This window comes from Amborella trichopoda, chromosome 8, assembly GCF_054954075.1.
Source record: "Amborella trichopoda isolate Santa Cruz 75 chromosome 8, AtrichopodaSantaCruz75HAP2 v2.0, whole genome shotgun sequence".
Taxonomy (NCBI): Eukaryota; Viridiplantae; Streptophyta; class Magnoliopsida; order Amborellales; family Amborellaceae; genus Amborella; species Amborella trichopoda.
Genome location: NC_142343.1, coordinates 7,612,168 through 7,628,361, shown reverse-complemented (window position 1 = coordinate 7,628,361; position 16,194 = coordinate 7,612,168). Strand labels below are relative to the sequence as shown.

At 32.9% G+C, this 16,194-nt stretch overlaps 1 protein-coding gene across 5 annotated transcripts; it reads right to left on the bottom strand.

The window, feature by feature from the left end:
- Positions 1–5,341: 5,341 nt before the first annotated feature.
- On the bottom strand, positions 5,342–11,179 carry LOC18436164 (scarecrow-like transcription factor 11 (SCL11)). Of its 5 annotated transcripts, XR_002281228.2 has the most exons (6): positions 10,873–11,179; positions 10,277–10,377; positions 6,611–6,692; positions 6,424–6,509; positions 5,621–5,982; positions 5,342–5,444 (listed from the first exon to the last, which is right to left on the bottom strand). XR_002281228.2 is itself a non-coding variant. In XM_006846187.4 (5 exons), exons 1-5 carry the CDS (start codon positions 10,912–10,914, stop codon positions 5,742–5,744), a joined length of 552 nt encoding a protein of 183 aa, XP_006846250.1. In that variant the 5' UTR covers positions 10,915–11,179; the 3' UTR covers positions 5,342–5,741. The 5 variants fall into 5 exon arrangements, 3 of the variants coding, with proteins under 3 accessions (XP_006846250.1, XP_088730873.1, XP_088730872.1); XR_016061493.1 differs by lacking the exon at positions 6,424–6,509; XM_006846187.4 differs by having other exon boundaries at positions 5,342–5,982.
- Between the last annotated feature and the right edge of the window lie 5,015 nt (positions 11,180–16,194).

Below are 16,194 nucleotides of genomic sequence, written 5' to 3'. Positions count from 1 at the left end.
TGATTCATAGCAGGCCGGTTCACTGTTTTCATATGTGTTTTTTTGCCGGTTCATTATTTTTTCCACACAATAAAATGGTGATCTGGACCACCAATTCATCGATCCAAACTGATTTTTATGATGCCTGATCCTAATCACCAATCCATTTTTTAAAGCGAAATTATCTTATAGGACTTTTCTCCACCCATATGTGTAGGACCCCAAATGATCACCATTAAATTTGACACCGATCTATAGAAAAATCAAATCCAACACCTATATGATAATTTTTTTAGAAATCCGTGCCAACTTTAATGATGATCTTTTGAAGTCCTACACAAAGTGGGGGAAGATCCTATCGGATCGTTACTCTTCTTAAATCACTGGTTTGATTGCTTACAAACTTTTGGAAACAAAAAAAGAAAAGATATGGCACTTGGGTTCATATTTAGAAAATAGTAGCACCATGGAAAAATAGATCTGGGCCAATTAGATAATGAAAATACTAAAAATAAAAAATTTTAGAAATAATGAAAAATACTTTTATTTCTTTGCATCAACTGAAGAAGCCGAAGCTTAGGCCCGAAGTCGACCGAAGCGGCAGCACCAAGCTTCACTTCGCTTTGCTTCAGTTTAGCCTAAAATTCAATGGCTTCCGTCAAAGCGAAGTAAATCTAACAACATGGGCTAAGACTTTACAAAAAAAAATAAGCCTCACCTCAAAACTCACTAAAAATTACAGGTCCAATGTCAGAAAACTTTCAAATCAATCATCTCGACCTTGATCATTATGGTTGAAAAATAATAATCATAATAATTTCAAGCCCTAAAAATAAAGTATGTTATAACGAAGTATCTAGATCCTTTATTTTCAAGTGTTCATATATCCACAAGATTTGTATTATTTTTTAGTTACAAATTTCATAATTAGTGTTGAATAAATATCAAGGTGAAGCAGTACTTTCTTCTTTTCTTTTTTTTCCTTTTCTTTTTTTTCTTAAGGCCTACGCCTTATTAGAAAATGCATCTTTTCAAAAATTTGGACTTAGAAAATTTTTGGTTGATAATGCAAGTAATCAAATATTGATAATATCATTTTTTAGTTTTAAACAATAAAAGGTCATTTCGATAATGCAAGTAATCAAATATTGAAAATATCATTTTTTAGTTTTAATCAATAAAAGTCATTTCATGAACTACAAGTTTTGAAGGCTAAAGTTGTACAGTATGAAAACCAAGCCCTGCAATATGTCTTTGGAATTAATAGAAAAGCAAAATTCGCAGTGGCAGATAAATAATGTCTTTGGAAGATCATACATGCCAGAGTGAGAGAAGTAAAGGTATAATTATCAAGATCTGACCGCCGAGTCAAATCTGTCGGACCACTCATTGAAGCTTCGATCGGTTAAATTTAAACACCAAATCTAATAAAAAAATCGGTCAAAATCAATGTTTAACTAATTTTAACTTGTCAGAAGAGCTACTTTTAAACAAAGTTAGAACATTTATTTTGTAATGTATTTTATGTTTGGGTGAGGCTAGTATAAGACACCCTCAGAAATAAAATCTTGCAACTTAAAGATAAATAGGATTACTTATTGGAAAAGTGTTTGGTGAGTCGGTTGATTCACACTCTTCTTGTGCGATCTCCCTGCAAATATATCCCAAAGATGTATTTTCGATACAAAATAATCTCAACCATGACAATGATCTAAATTTGGAATTTCTCTTTTTTAAAAAAACATAAATGCTATTTTTTTTTTTTTACTATCCATTTTAACTTTTAGCGGATGTAACATTTTTTTACATCCATCTTAGAGATGGACGTCAAATAGACAAAAGATTGCACAATAATAGGTGACTCGGATAACTCCTTATTTATTTTATCATAGTTCAACATTTTTCATTCTTTCACTCAAAAATCCATCTGAAAATGTCGTTTTAATGTTAAAAAAAGCTTTAATTGATCGCTCGACATCAAGATGTATGACCATGAAATAAAAAATATTTTAAGTCTAAAAAATAGTGCATTTTACAACATATTATCTACACCGTCCATTTTCAATATTTTCATATGTTTATAGATCTACTTGATTTTAACTATTTTTTAAATTTAAAATTTTATAATTAGATATAAAAATAGATTTTGAGATAATTCTAAAAACATTTTACATCCAAATTATATACCATGATAAAATTTAAAAGTGCACCTTACCTCTACACCTACGGATGCATCCGTATGCCAACTACACCCTTATAAATAGCATCAACTTTGATACCAGTTATACATTGTAAGTGTCCTACTGCAGCGTAAATAACAAACAAAATATACCTAGAGGAGACCGCATGTTATGCTCCTCTTTACCGATCTGATTTCCTTAGGACTTCCTTTTCCGAGTACCATAACTATAAGGATTGTACACCACCTACACCACCAATTCCAACCCAAGATAGATGGCTCAAGAGTTATGGTATGGGTGAGTGAGAGACAGGTTAGGCATAGGACACACTGTGCTTGTAGGCTAGGGGCGGCAATGGGTCAGGTGGCCCAGCCCTAAAACTCTAGGGCTTAGGCCACATGATGTGGCCAGAGTGCTGGTCGGGCCCGGCCCGGTGCTACTTTCTTAGTTTTCTCCTTTTAACTTTTTATGTGATTTTATTTAGCATGGCACGGCCCGCCCGAGTAGGCCCTCATAGGGCCAGCTTCTTGGCCACTAGGGCCACGCCAGGGCCGGCCCCGCCCTATAGCAGGTCACATTCGTAATTAAGAACCTATGAAGAAACCCAAAACTCTCAATGACGAAAATTTTGATTTATGCCATTTATTAGAACTTTGTGAGGAAAATTTCAATTTAAACCATTTATTAGAATTTTCTTTTAATATGATTTGACTGCATCTAGACAATTGATCTTAAGACAAATCTGAGATACTCTCAGAATATTTTAGGCCGCACAGATCTCCTTGATTAGTGCTATGGTTGTGGGTCCAAATGTATAATTTGCAAGTAGTCGTTATTGGACAATAGAGAAACGATTGGTGCAGCAAAAAATTAGGGCAATAATTGAGTATCATAGTATAATACATCCATGCTTCTAAAAACCATGTTTGAGGTATTTGTATGACCCCAAATTTTGCACACATACTCTTTTCATCCTCACAATCAATCCTACAAAAAACAAAATTCAATTTACACCCTAGGCATGGTCAAAATTAGTACCCTCCAACAATGAATCTCAACCGTCCATTTGGTGAATTTCAAGATCTAAGTGTTTACAAATTCAAAATCTTTTTTTCTTTTTTTTTTACCATTGTTAATCTAATGATGATAATGCTATATACAAATTTTGAGAATAAAAAAAATCCTTCTGAAGCCTATATCTAACCATCTCATTAAAATGTACGGCTTATATTAATTGGGCTAAAAAACACTTTTTAAAACATTTTTTCAAAAGTTTCTTTTTCAATGATTGTTTATTAGAGTGAAAAGAGTGTATATTTCAAATTTTGGATCAAAAAGATAGTTCTAACATAGTTTTTTTAAATTATTGCATCATATTGATGCCTCATCATCCATCCATATTTAAGATGAATTCCCGAAAATCGGGTCATTCTCCTCTTAAAGTCCAAGATCAAGATCCTAATGATCTTGGAGGAAGCAGGCTTGGATCAAGGCAGCAGTAATCGGGTTATCATAGCACTATGTCGTAAGTTCCATTCCATGTAATATTTTCAAAAAAATTAAAATAAAATCAAGATCCTAATGAGAGAAAAAAATATCTCTAAAATAGTCTAATCATTCTAAAAATGATGAGTCGGGTATATCAATTAATTTACGCAAAGGTCGTAGAACCGAAATCATTTCACATACGTACCACTTTAGTATTATGCTAAAAATGTCCAAAGTGCCCTTGTTCTAGTGATCAAAATGTAATTAAAATTAGGAAAAAAATTATATAGAGACGAAACTCTAAACAATTAAATTAAAACCCACCTTAAAAATTTCACTAAAACAGTTCCATTTTGAAAGCAGTTCTATTTTGGAGGTGCATGTTACTTTGATTGCTTAAAGCAGTTCTATACGAACCGCACCCTCAAAATTATTTTATTTTACTTACATTTTTTACCTCTTAAATTCGTAGGTCACGTGACCCAAATAACCATGCTTGTTCCAAATTCCGAATCTGGAACATACTCTTTCATTAAAAGTTTTAATTTTTGCTATAGATTTCAAATCTTCATTTAGAATCTTATACAAACAAGGTAGTTTACATCATTTGACTTGAATGAGTTGAGTTACAAAAATGCCCCTTCTTGTTCATGATTCCAAACCTCCAACAAGAATTTTTATTAGGAATTCTATGTTTTAAGTTTGAAACCCCAAACAAGTATAGACATTTCAGTCATATGACTAAAAGAATTTAAGTGGGTCAAATTACCAAATTTCCCGTACTTTACCAACCTAAAACAAGAACAGGTATTCGTAAACAAATCATTGACAAATAAATAAATTTTTAAGAAGTCATCACCTTGATAGTATGAATGCTGATTTAACCACCTTTCAGTCATATGACTAAAATAATTTAAGTCAAATTACCAAATATCCCATACTTTACAAACCTGAAACAAGAACAGGTATTCATAAACAAATCACTGACAAATACATGAACTTTAAAGAAGTCATCACCTTGATGATATGAATGCTGATTTAACCACCTTTTTTATTTCTTGGGGTCAAAATGCCATCTCAAAAGGTCGTTGAAATTCGAAATAGTGTTTTTCAGTGGCCCCTATATCAGTCTGCAATGTTTCAATGTTTCTGGAGCACAAAATTATGTTTTCTAGGGTGGAAATGAATTTGCAAGAGCTTAGAAGGTGATTTTGCATGGGGCAGGTTCCACGCCCTTAACACAAAGACAATACCAATAAATTAATCCGACTCAAAGTTAATCACAAAAGGCTCTCCCTCAAACAAGAAAACCCATAGTAGAAATTTGGCGCGCAAGCTTTTAACCAACAACTAAGAAATTAAAATGACAGAGGTGCGGAACATAGGAATTCTTTCACCACCCAGTTATAGTACAAACATAACCAGTAGCAATAATGGATGGATTGAGTCTTGTAGGTCCCTTCTCTCATTTCTGTAGGAACATACAACTGAGTCCATCCCTTTAATTAGCATCAACAACCTGCTCACACACGCACACGCACACGCATTTCCTGTACATTTTCCATGCACTAAAACTAAAATCGGGTATTAAGAATTTCCTTTTATTACTCTCTCTCTCTCTCTCTTTCACACACACACACACAGGTCTAACGTCAGGTGATCAATCCAGCAGATAAAAGCACTCAAAAGCAACATTGCTCCAACAACTGAAAAAGAGTTCCTTTGGGTCAAACAAGCTACAACATGTTTCTCATCAACTGAGATGAAAAAAAGACGAAGAGAGTCTACATGCTGAAACTGAAAATAAGAGCACAATATAAATAAATTTGTTAAGGAGAAAAGGACGAAAAAATAACCTGTTGATGATATGTTACATTCTAGCAAACAAATGAAAGCAACTATATACCTTACATGATGAAATTTAGAGAGAGAGAGAGAATGAAGGAAAGTAAACAAAAATCTCATGTACTCACCTGCACACCTCCCATGAGAAAATATCAAAGGCTCAAACCAGTTGTGCTCAAAACCAGTGTTCGCGACACTCTGGCGATAACCCATTTCCTCTGAAATGATAGCTGTTTGTGAAAGCAATTATTAACCAGTTGGGGGCCTTAAAACCCTCCAATCCAGCCTTCCATTTTTTTGTTGGTTAGGATCTTTCCTGTTGTTCATTGAAGAATCCCCATTATCTTTAACTACACGATTCTTCTTGGATGACTGGTGCGAATTTTCTGCACTCACTTCTATTTTGTGCTTCTTTCGCTGAGGATCATGATTGATACCCACTTTGGCAGCAGATGAATCCTCATGTTTTGACTGTGATTCCCCCATATCTCTGGAATAAACATTTAAGCAGAATTATCTTGGTTGCTAAAAATAGGTCAGAGAAGGAATTTCCATTTATTGGTCCATTTAGGACTCATGGCCAAAAGAGTAACAACAGTTTCATTGAAGGATATGGTTGGAGAGCTGGTAAAAAAGGCAGTGTAAAAAATAAAACTCTCTTCCTTCCTCCCTCCCTCCCTCCCTAGCAATGGGAAAAATATAACTCTCTCTCTCTCTCTCTCTCTCTCTCTCTCTCTCTCTCTCTCAGACACACACTAGCCACATGAGTTTTGTCCCCCCTCCATGCAATTAGAGAGAGTGAGAGAGGTGGTTGGGAATTAAATCCAGGTGGATGCTTGAAAAATTTCCCAAATCAATATGCCACTGCAACTGAAGCATTATCATTTCCTTAACAAAGAAAAAGAGAAAAAAGGACCCAAAAGAGACCCACCTGTTAGAATTCAACCCACTATTATTAGGTGGGTTTTCTGTAGACACCTGGGGCTGGCGAGCACACTCTGCTTCTTCATTTATTTTCTAATAACATGGACATGACACAAGGGAGCAAGGGAAGAATAGTAAAGGATTTATAAAAAAAAAATTCATGCCTATAGCAGTGTATTGGTACTCATACTCACATCGACAGACGGATTGAAGCTCTGGAATGACATCCGACCTTTCAATGCTCCAGGGTGTGGATCGCCTTCCATTATCACTATGCTGCAAAAGTTCATCATAACCATATAATTTGCTTTAGACATGATTTTTCTCTTGTTGTGTGTGTGTGTGAGAGAGAGAGAGAGAACCACAAATTTTCGATATATGACCAAGAGAAGTATTTAATAGTTTAGAAACCATGCCTGAGCCTTTGTATCAATGTGCATACTTCACAAAGCCTGTATATACTACCAAAGTCCCCTCTCCATTACAGAGGGTGATAAAAGTAAAGTTAATCCCTCCAATTATCGAAGTTTGGGAATGAAATCCTTGAACTCTCCATAAGATCTCCCTTAATAGCCTCCCAGTTTTGGAATAACATCCTGTTGCCCTTCCAGATAAGGGACCCTGCCCTTAGACATATGGGAATCGACTATTTTCACTTCCAAAAAAGTTACAATCCATTCTTCTTCCAATGCATATCAACCAAAAGGCAAAATGGACTTCCAAACTTCATTGAGTCGGTATAATCCTTGAAAGGAATCACTCATTGCCCCATTTATCATCAATGTCAATAAAGGTCACTTGGTCCACACTGATTAACTGATTTTCTACTTCAATGCTAATTCACCTAGGGATGGAACAAATCAATTACCACATTGATTTTCTTTAAGCTATGGTGTTCTAGATTTTCTGTGTCCAACTAATTTCTTCCCTATGTTCTGAGGTCCTCATATGGGAACTGAAGTGTGAGGCAGCTATCCTCAACATCCAAGACCAGTCCCCACTCTTTGCTTCACTTGGATCTCTTATTTACATTAAGATGGGCCTCATCTTGTGCGCAATCTCTCGAATCAATATTTCAGGTACAGGAAACTAGTGACTAAACATTGTTTTTGGAAAACACAAAAAATGCAATGTTAAGTTAATAAACTGCAAATTAAAACGCGATCCTTTAGAACCAAACAAAGATGAACACATATTTCAGACATACAAATTTAAATGTAATTTGAATAAGCAGAGAACTATGAGATATATAATACGTGTTCTGATTTCTTTCTGTAGATAAATGTATAAAATAATTGTAATGCATACCATGCATAAATAGCTAGCATACATGCTTTAGTATAAAATTTTATAAGATGTATGATTATATCTTTTAAGTAAGTCATTATGGTGCTCAAATGACCTCCTAAACCCCTTATGGACCTAATATACAGCAAACCACTTTTAGATTCGAACATTGCACTAAAAAGGGACATAATCATAATTTTGATAGAGCAGTAAGACTAGATCACATGTATTAACCCTTGCATAGAGTCAATCAAGAACATATGCATGCCATTGGACAAGTCTAATCAGTCTATGACTCAACCAAATAGAGAATCAAAACCACTTGAAAGACTCGATTGAGCAGTAAACCTCTGATATACACCACCATGGCTTCCCCTCCTGCTCTTGGTTTTGTCTTTTTCCCAATAAATTCACATCTGATAACAAATCCTTCCATCTAACCTTCCTTCTCATCGTATAAGAGCAAAAAGGTCAAAGACCTCATACACTGATTTTTTCTATGTGACCTACAACACAGTGAACTCAAAACCAGACAACGAAGTTTTGATATATGGGGACCAACTTAACGCAAACAGGATGCAAACAAACAAAAAAAGATCCTTGAAAAGAATTGAGTACAATCTTATCATTGAAGCCTAAAAAACACATTCTACCCCACTAAGATGCAAAACTACAAGATGTTTGGTGAGTGGATGCTCTCCCTCCACAAGAAGAGGGAAGAATTCATCAGGTTAAAATAGACCTAGTCAGACATAGAATAACATAAGCAACTGATATAACGTGCTATAGAAGGCACCTTGATCCTACAAGATCATCCAACTTCTCCTCATAGGAACCCGGGGCAATGTCTTCAAATCCATCACCATGGGTTCCGAGACATGGATAGATTGACGGGTACTCTCCTTTACTGTATCAGAACCAACAGCAATATCCACCAACCCTTGGCTAATTCTCTCAACTCCGCTATGTAAGCATTAATTAAATACATTCCTCCCGTTAGAGAAATCGTACAAGCTAGCAAATTAACTGTCTCCATGACCAAGATATTGTCAAGGAGCAGATTAAAGCACCATTCTCCCTAAGCTCTTCAACTAAGGTACTGGTATAATACTCAAAGCCTCATCTACAATAAGAAAAGTACTAAAATCTTCAGCTAATTGCACTTTATTTAGAATCATGGCTTTTGCCTGATTATTTTTTTTATAGCATTGCTAGAAACGTCCCAACATAACAAAGAGCAGCCACAAACTTTATTTACATATCAGATAAAATAATGCAATACTGAGATATGCATTATAGCATACGCCTGGTGATGAAAAACATGCCATGCATTCTTTAACAAGATCATTTATAGCAAGAAAGTAGATCCCTATGTACATAGACTTGATATGTTAGTAGAATTGAGTTCAATCATTTCCCATCATTTTGTATCAAAAGAATGGGACTTAATACATTTTGATAATATAAGTATCAGAGTAGTATGGCAATCAAGGTAGGGTTAAGCAGGTGCATCACCAACATTAATGTCTTTCTAGTTCATTTAGTATAAAAGTTGCACAGTTGCAAGATCTTCCCAAAATGAAATGATAGGGGAAATAAATGCTGAATGAATGAGCCACAAGACTGAAAATTTTAGAATACGAGAAACTAGGGAAGTGATACATCAACAAACAAGTGAAAATGGTAGTATTCATTCAGGAAAAATTGCTTGGTGCGCTAGTCCTTTGGCAAAATATCTAAAGATTGTCTGGCATAACATATCACATTGTTCCTTTTCTTAAACAATTCAATCCTCCAAAGTTTTGGACATCTACAAACCCTCACCCACAATCCAGCTTGCACATTCATTTTACTATGTCCTTTATTAAAAGATTCAAAATCTCAAGCGTCCATCAAAAAACCTGTTCATATGAAGGATGTATTTCAAGTAACTAAATTATTCTAGGAATACAAATTTCATAAACAGGGCACACTTTTCATCAAGATAGACTTACGAAAGTAAGATTCCCCCACACTTGCAACTACTCATAATATCTATCATTAGGAATGTCACTGGATGAATCAGAAACATGTTGCCTTCCTAAATAATAATCAATAGACATACATTTTCCCTAAGACAATATATGTCTAGGAGAATGTGTGTATTCAAGAAAGTAATACCAAGATAAACAAAAAGAATAAAGTTAGGGAAAATACAGATTAGCTAGTCCGACCACTCGATATAGCACATAAGTTCAAAGGTGTCCTAATACTGACTAATTGCATCGACACAGTAGTTTCCACTGTTATCTTTGTTAACTCATTTTCTTCCTTCTAATCAAGTCATCTCTGTTTCTTCTTTATCACTTTCTTTATATTTTCTTCGATGCTTATGAACAGATTTTATTAATATCAAATAGAGTATCATCTGCACTTTTTACTTTTGGGGTTTCAAAGGAGAAGCACTCATTTCTTCACCAGTGATGTCAAGGAAAACTCCCAACAAATCAACATTGAAAAAAATTGAGCAGTCAGAATAATTAAATTTCTTGAAAGAGTACTCTTAAAAATAATACAAAACAAAAAAAAAATACCATTTTCTGCTTTGAGCAGTCGACCTAACGGAATGTTCCTCTACTTTCACATCTTCTTCTTTCTTAGTCTGCTCCTCTTTCTGAATTGCTCGTTGCATAAACTAATTTCAAAAGAATGTCAATACCAAGATCACTTCAAATATTAACTAGAAAAATAAGTAAACCCCAAGGTAGAAAGGAAGTAAACAAGAAGGAGAACGAAACACAAAGATGAGGACAGGTTGTATAATAGTGATAAGGAACATAAATTTCCTCAATTTTATCCACAGGAAACACATAAATAGTTAGAAAAGATTCAATCATAGTTTATGCAAGGAAAGGCAGCAATTGCAAATGTAAACCTAAATTTCAACAATTTCTTCACAGAAAAGATGGAATTACGAAAGAATCTAAATATCTACATTTCTTCTGAAGCCATAAAGTTGAGGAATAATAATGAACTGGAAACCGTATAAGCTTGACAAGAATAAATCTCATTTTTTGTTTCTTCATGGAAGAGATGATCAAGATCAATAGCAGGAACATACAACAAATGGTTCCAATAAATGTCTAGATGGAGCTCATATGAGAAAGAAAGGCCAATCAGTTTAACTAACCTTCAAGTTCTTCAAAGTACTAGAGAGCTCTCGTTTCGCCATTGCAGCTTCAGGATTTCTGAAAGAGAAAGAGAACTAAAACTAACAACATGTGTTAATTGGGATTAGGGTTTCAGAAGCCAAAAGGGACCACGAGGGGTACAAGCAGCAACTGGTTCAACGAAAACCAGTAATTTTAGAGAGAAAAGAGTTGCGTTTTTTGGTTTTATAGGGTTTTGCAGGTTTGCTCATGAAGGCTTTTGTTGAATCTACTTTGGGCAAACAAAATAAAGCCTCACTTCAAATCCTATACGGAAAGCACAACCTGCAACGAAAATCCCCACGGAAATCCCCATGGCCGCTTTAAAATCAATTTTCAACACGGACATCAAATTCGAAACCTAAAAATTTACAGTAAATCTTTGGGCACTTATTTTTAGGAAAAGGTTTATATACAGCCGAGGTTCTAAACAATCAATTTAGAGGCCACCTAAAAAATTTCATTAGAAGAGGTTGTTTTGATGCCCAAATATCCTCAATTTGATTATCTCGACATCAAGATGTATGAGAAAAATGGATTTCAGGTTTTGAAATAGTGCATCTCATGCATCTTGACCATTAATTTTTAAGTTTTCATAAATTTAATCAGTGTTTAAAAACTCCTAGAGTCGAGTCAGACTCATCCGGTTCGACTCGAGAATCGTCTGCTACCGAGCCAGTTCCACGAAAAAACCGGGATTCGTCTGCTACCGAGCCGGTTCCACGAAAAAATCGGGAATCGTCTACTACCGAGCCGGTTCCACAAAAAAATCGGGAATCGTCTACTACCGAGCCGGTTCCACGAAAAAACCGAGAATCGTCTATTACCAAGCCGGTTCCACAAAAAAATTGGGAATCGCCCATGTCCAGAGAGAACCGGGCGATTCCCAATAGTGAATCGCGAGTCTCACTTAAATTTTTGGGTTTACACGTGTCCACCTCACGGGAGTAACACGTGGTAACTCACCTCACATGTCTTCCCCCTCGCTTTTCTACACGGGCATTGAAAAGATCTATTACAAAGGACTTTATAGATAACCAAGCGACACTCATCATTCGATGTGAGATAATTTCCACAAAAAATCATTAAAGCAAGATGTTTGAATATATAATATTATAGAATCAAATAAAATCACATGAGGCGATGTGGTTGTGTTGGTTGACAACATGGATTGTACGGTGGATGTTTAGGGTTCGAACCCCTTAGCGCACAACCAAAATATTACAACAAAAATTTTTTTTAGTGCACAACCAAAAACATTTTGTTGTCAAAAAAATAAACAAAGGCAGAAAATACAGTTGTAAAAAAATAGTAAAAATATAAAGCAAAAGGCTTTTCAAGATAAAGATAAAAAAAAAAATACAACATTTTTTTATTTTTCTTGTAAAAAAAATACAATTGTTATCAAAAAAATAAACAAAGGCAGAAAATACTGTTGTAAAAAAATAGAAAAAATATAAAATAAAAATCTTTATCTTTACAAAGGCAGAAAATACTGTTGTAAAAAAATAAAAAAAATATAAAATAAAAATCTTTTCAAGATAAAGATAAAAAAGATAATACAACAATTTTTTATTTTTCTTGTAAAAAAAATTCAAGGTAATATAACAAGTATTTCTTGTAAAAAAATAAAACAACAAGCATAAAAAAATAAAATGTACTTTAGCAGCATCATTTTTTTATTTTTCTTGTAAAATAAAATAAAAAGTAATACAACAAGCAAAAAAAAATGTAGTACAATATATTCTTCTTTTGTCAAAAAAAAACGAAGAAGAACATCAACAAGTATCATATTTTTCTTGTAAAAAAAAATAAAAGATAACACAATAAGTATTTCTTGTCAAAAAAATTAAATGGTATTTCTTAATACAACCTAGGAATAAATGGTTTAATTATATTTTTTATTTTTATAACATGATGGTCTTTAACATAAATTTAGTAATATTAATTTAAAGATAGGATTCATATAATGAGGCCATTTGAAATCTCTCTATTTCTACTAACAATCTCTTCCACTAATTTATTCTAGAAACCTAAAAAATTAAAGAAAATTGGTATGCATTCTAATAATTTCTACATTGATAACCAAATCTTTTATTTTATTTATTAATTTTTGTATTATAAATCATGTAGTGTACTATTTTTCTTACAGTTGTCAATAATACATTTTAAATTAGATGATATTATAAAATATTTTGGATTTGTTATTATTTATATAATAAAATATTTATAAAATATTGTTAATATATAATATTATAGTAAGTTAGGTTATAATAATTTGGGTTTTTTTAGCGGATTAGGGTTTTCCGCCAATTTGAGATTTTAGTGGCTAATTTTTCATCAATTTAGTCAACTCTTTATTGTAGTTCATATATGATTATATATTTAATCCATGAGAATTCTATGATTTCTTTTGTGTGCTGTAAATTTAATGGTCAACATAAATTCATAACATAGAACGAACATCTCAATATTCATAAATTGATGAAAACAATGAAAGTTAATAATGTAGTACCCCCATTTCTTATTGGATTCCTAAAAAAAACATTTATAATGAATTTTAATAATTTTTTTGAATTTTCTTAAGGCTTAATCTGAGCGATTCGTCTTGATTCCCAATCCGGATCGCCGATTTGCCGATCCATATCGGTTTTTGGGATGTCCGATTCGGGTCACCGATCCTTTTTTTAAACCACTGGATCTAATTGATCTAAACTATTTTTAATGCTTTTAATCTTATAATTAAAGATGAAAATATATTTTACAACTAAAACAAAGATTTTCAATATTGAAACCACATTTCTCAACATTATTTGAAGGTTCGCTTTACTTTGTTTGTTTAGAGCCTCGGCTCTATACAAACTGCACCCTATTTTTAAGGGAAACTAAAAGGTCTCGATAATTTATTACAATATACATTATTTTTAGAGCTTAAAATCTTTATTTTTTTTATATAATCATAATATTCAAACTACAGTAATTTAAAGATTTTATAATGCTTGAATTGCAATTTCAGTTAGTGATTTTGATAACCCTATCAAACCATTCTCCTTTGATAAGGAAATTTACGTCCCCAATCCATGGTTCCATACCAGCCCCGGGATAAACGAAATTTACGCTCATGTACCCCTAATATTCATTATAACAAGGAAACACTTCTATAAGTGCACCTAAAAAATTAAATAGAAGAGAGCAGTAGAAGAGTACTTTAAAAATTTTCTAATTGAATATCTCGGCTTCAAAATTCATAGATATATTAAAAAAAAAATTGTCTTAAAAATAATACATCTTATAACAAGTTATCTTGATCATTTATTTTCAACATTTCTAATTATTTATAGATATGCGTGATTTACGCTACTTTTATAATTTAAAATTTTATAATTAGTGTTGAACATGAATTTTCAAATCATTATAAGGTTTTTTACACTAAAACTACATCTTTTAGAAAAATGTACGGTTTATTTGTGTAGTATAAGGTAGGCACCGTTTACAAATCTCACCCATAAATAAAATGTGAGGTTTGTATAACGCAACAATCTTAAACGATCAGAGCAAGGTGCACCTCAAACCTATGCTGAAAGATGCAGTTTTGGTGCCAAAAAGTCTTACAATGAATAGCCCTATTATAAAATTTAAAGTTCTAATATTAGTGCAAATTGAGTAGATCTATAAATAATAAAAACTTAAAAAAATGGGCAGTCCAGATAATACATCACAAGATGCACTACTTTTTGGACTTTAAATCTTTTTTTTTTTTTATCTCTATATTCATACATCTCGAGATCAATTTGGGGATTTTTCGTATCAAAACAATTTCTTTCAGTGGGTTTTTGAGGTGCAACTTATACGTACAAAGGTTGACAACTTTTATAGAATTCCCCTTTTTCTTTATAAAAACTCTCATCAATCTTTTTCTCATCAATCATTCATAACTTTTTCTCTTTTTTAGTATTGTTGTAAAATAACCCCACTTCAGGCTAAAAACCATTTTACGATGAAGTACCATAGTTTTGTTATTGTGATTACATACGTTCATGATTTTGAGTTTTAAGTTTATTTCTACTTTTTTGTTATTACTTTAGACGATGAAAATCCCAAGTGAAATTTTTAAACTTTGGATCATAAAGGTCGGAAGTCAAGTATTTTATTACGACTTTTAAATGCTCGTAATCTAAAGTCAAATCTTATAGAACGGATTTTGAACCTTTAATGTCTGAAGGTATTTCTATAATTCTTGATTTTAGATCTCCAAAGTCAACATTTTCTCCATTTTTTTTGTTCAGTGGCTTTGAACCCGGCTACCAGTACCTAACCAAATATGCACCAAAAACCCTTGGGTGATGGAAACATGGAAAGTTAGGGCCTTAAACCACTTAGGACCATAACAGTAGTGGTGGCATAATTTTTCATGCCCGAAGTGTTTCTAATACTAGGTTTTAAGGTGAAGTTTTACTTTTTTTCATAAGGTCTAGGCTTTATAGAAACCGCACCCGATACTAAAATATACTTTATAGAAAGAAAAATCTAATGGTACTTTATAGGTATACGAGCTAATTTTTTTCAAAATAAATGTGTGTGTGTGTGTATATATATGTATATATATATATATATATATATATAGAGCAAGTATCTACAAAACTCCTATAGGTGAAATTCTACAGTACTTCACCTGCGCCTCATCACCGTCCAAAATTTATCACACGGTCACAATTGTTCAATAGTATTTGAATTTTTATAATTGTTATATTAATCATATTTATCTAAAATTTGGGGTGTATGTACATATGACCAAGTAGCTCCAAAATAAAATATTAAAAAAATAATAGTCAGAAAATAAAATGATAAAATTACCCCTGAAACTTTATAGAGATATTTTTCACAATTTTTATCATTCAAATTATTTGTTTTATATTTTATTCATGTGATATGATTTGTAAAAGAAATATTAAAATTAAAATCTTACCAGACATATGTGACCGTGTGATAAACTTTGAACGGTGATAAAGCTATAGGTGAAGTACTGTAGAACTTCACCTATAGACATTTTGTAGTGTTTTCTATAAAAGCATCTACAAAACGCCTATAATGAAGTTCTACCGTACTTCACCTACACCTCATCACTGTCCAAAGCTCATCACATCATCGCAGTTGTCTGATAGTATTTGAATTTTTAAAATTATTGTGCTAATCAGATTTATCTAAAATTTGGGGCATGTACATATGACCAAGTCGCACAAAAATAAAATATTAAAAAAATAATAGTAAAAAATAAAATGATAAAATTACCCCTAAAACTTTAT

Bases quoted from the DNA above. Each gene is read 5' to 3' on its own strand.
- LOC18436164 (XM_006846187.4), bottom strand. From the start codon at position 10,914: ATGGCGAAACGAGAGCTCTCTAGTACTTTGAAGAACTTGAAG. The intron at 10,378-10,872 runs GTTAGTTAAACT...TTTTGAAATTAG, and splicing joins GTACTTTGAAGAACTTGAAG to TTTATGCAACGAGCAATTCA. The intron at 5,983-6,423 runs GTGGGTCTCTTT...TGTTTATTCCAG, and splicing joins AGTGGGTTGAATTCTAACAG to AGATATGGGGGAATCACAGT.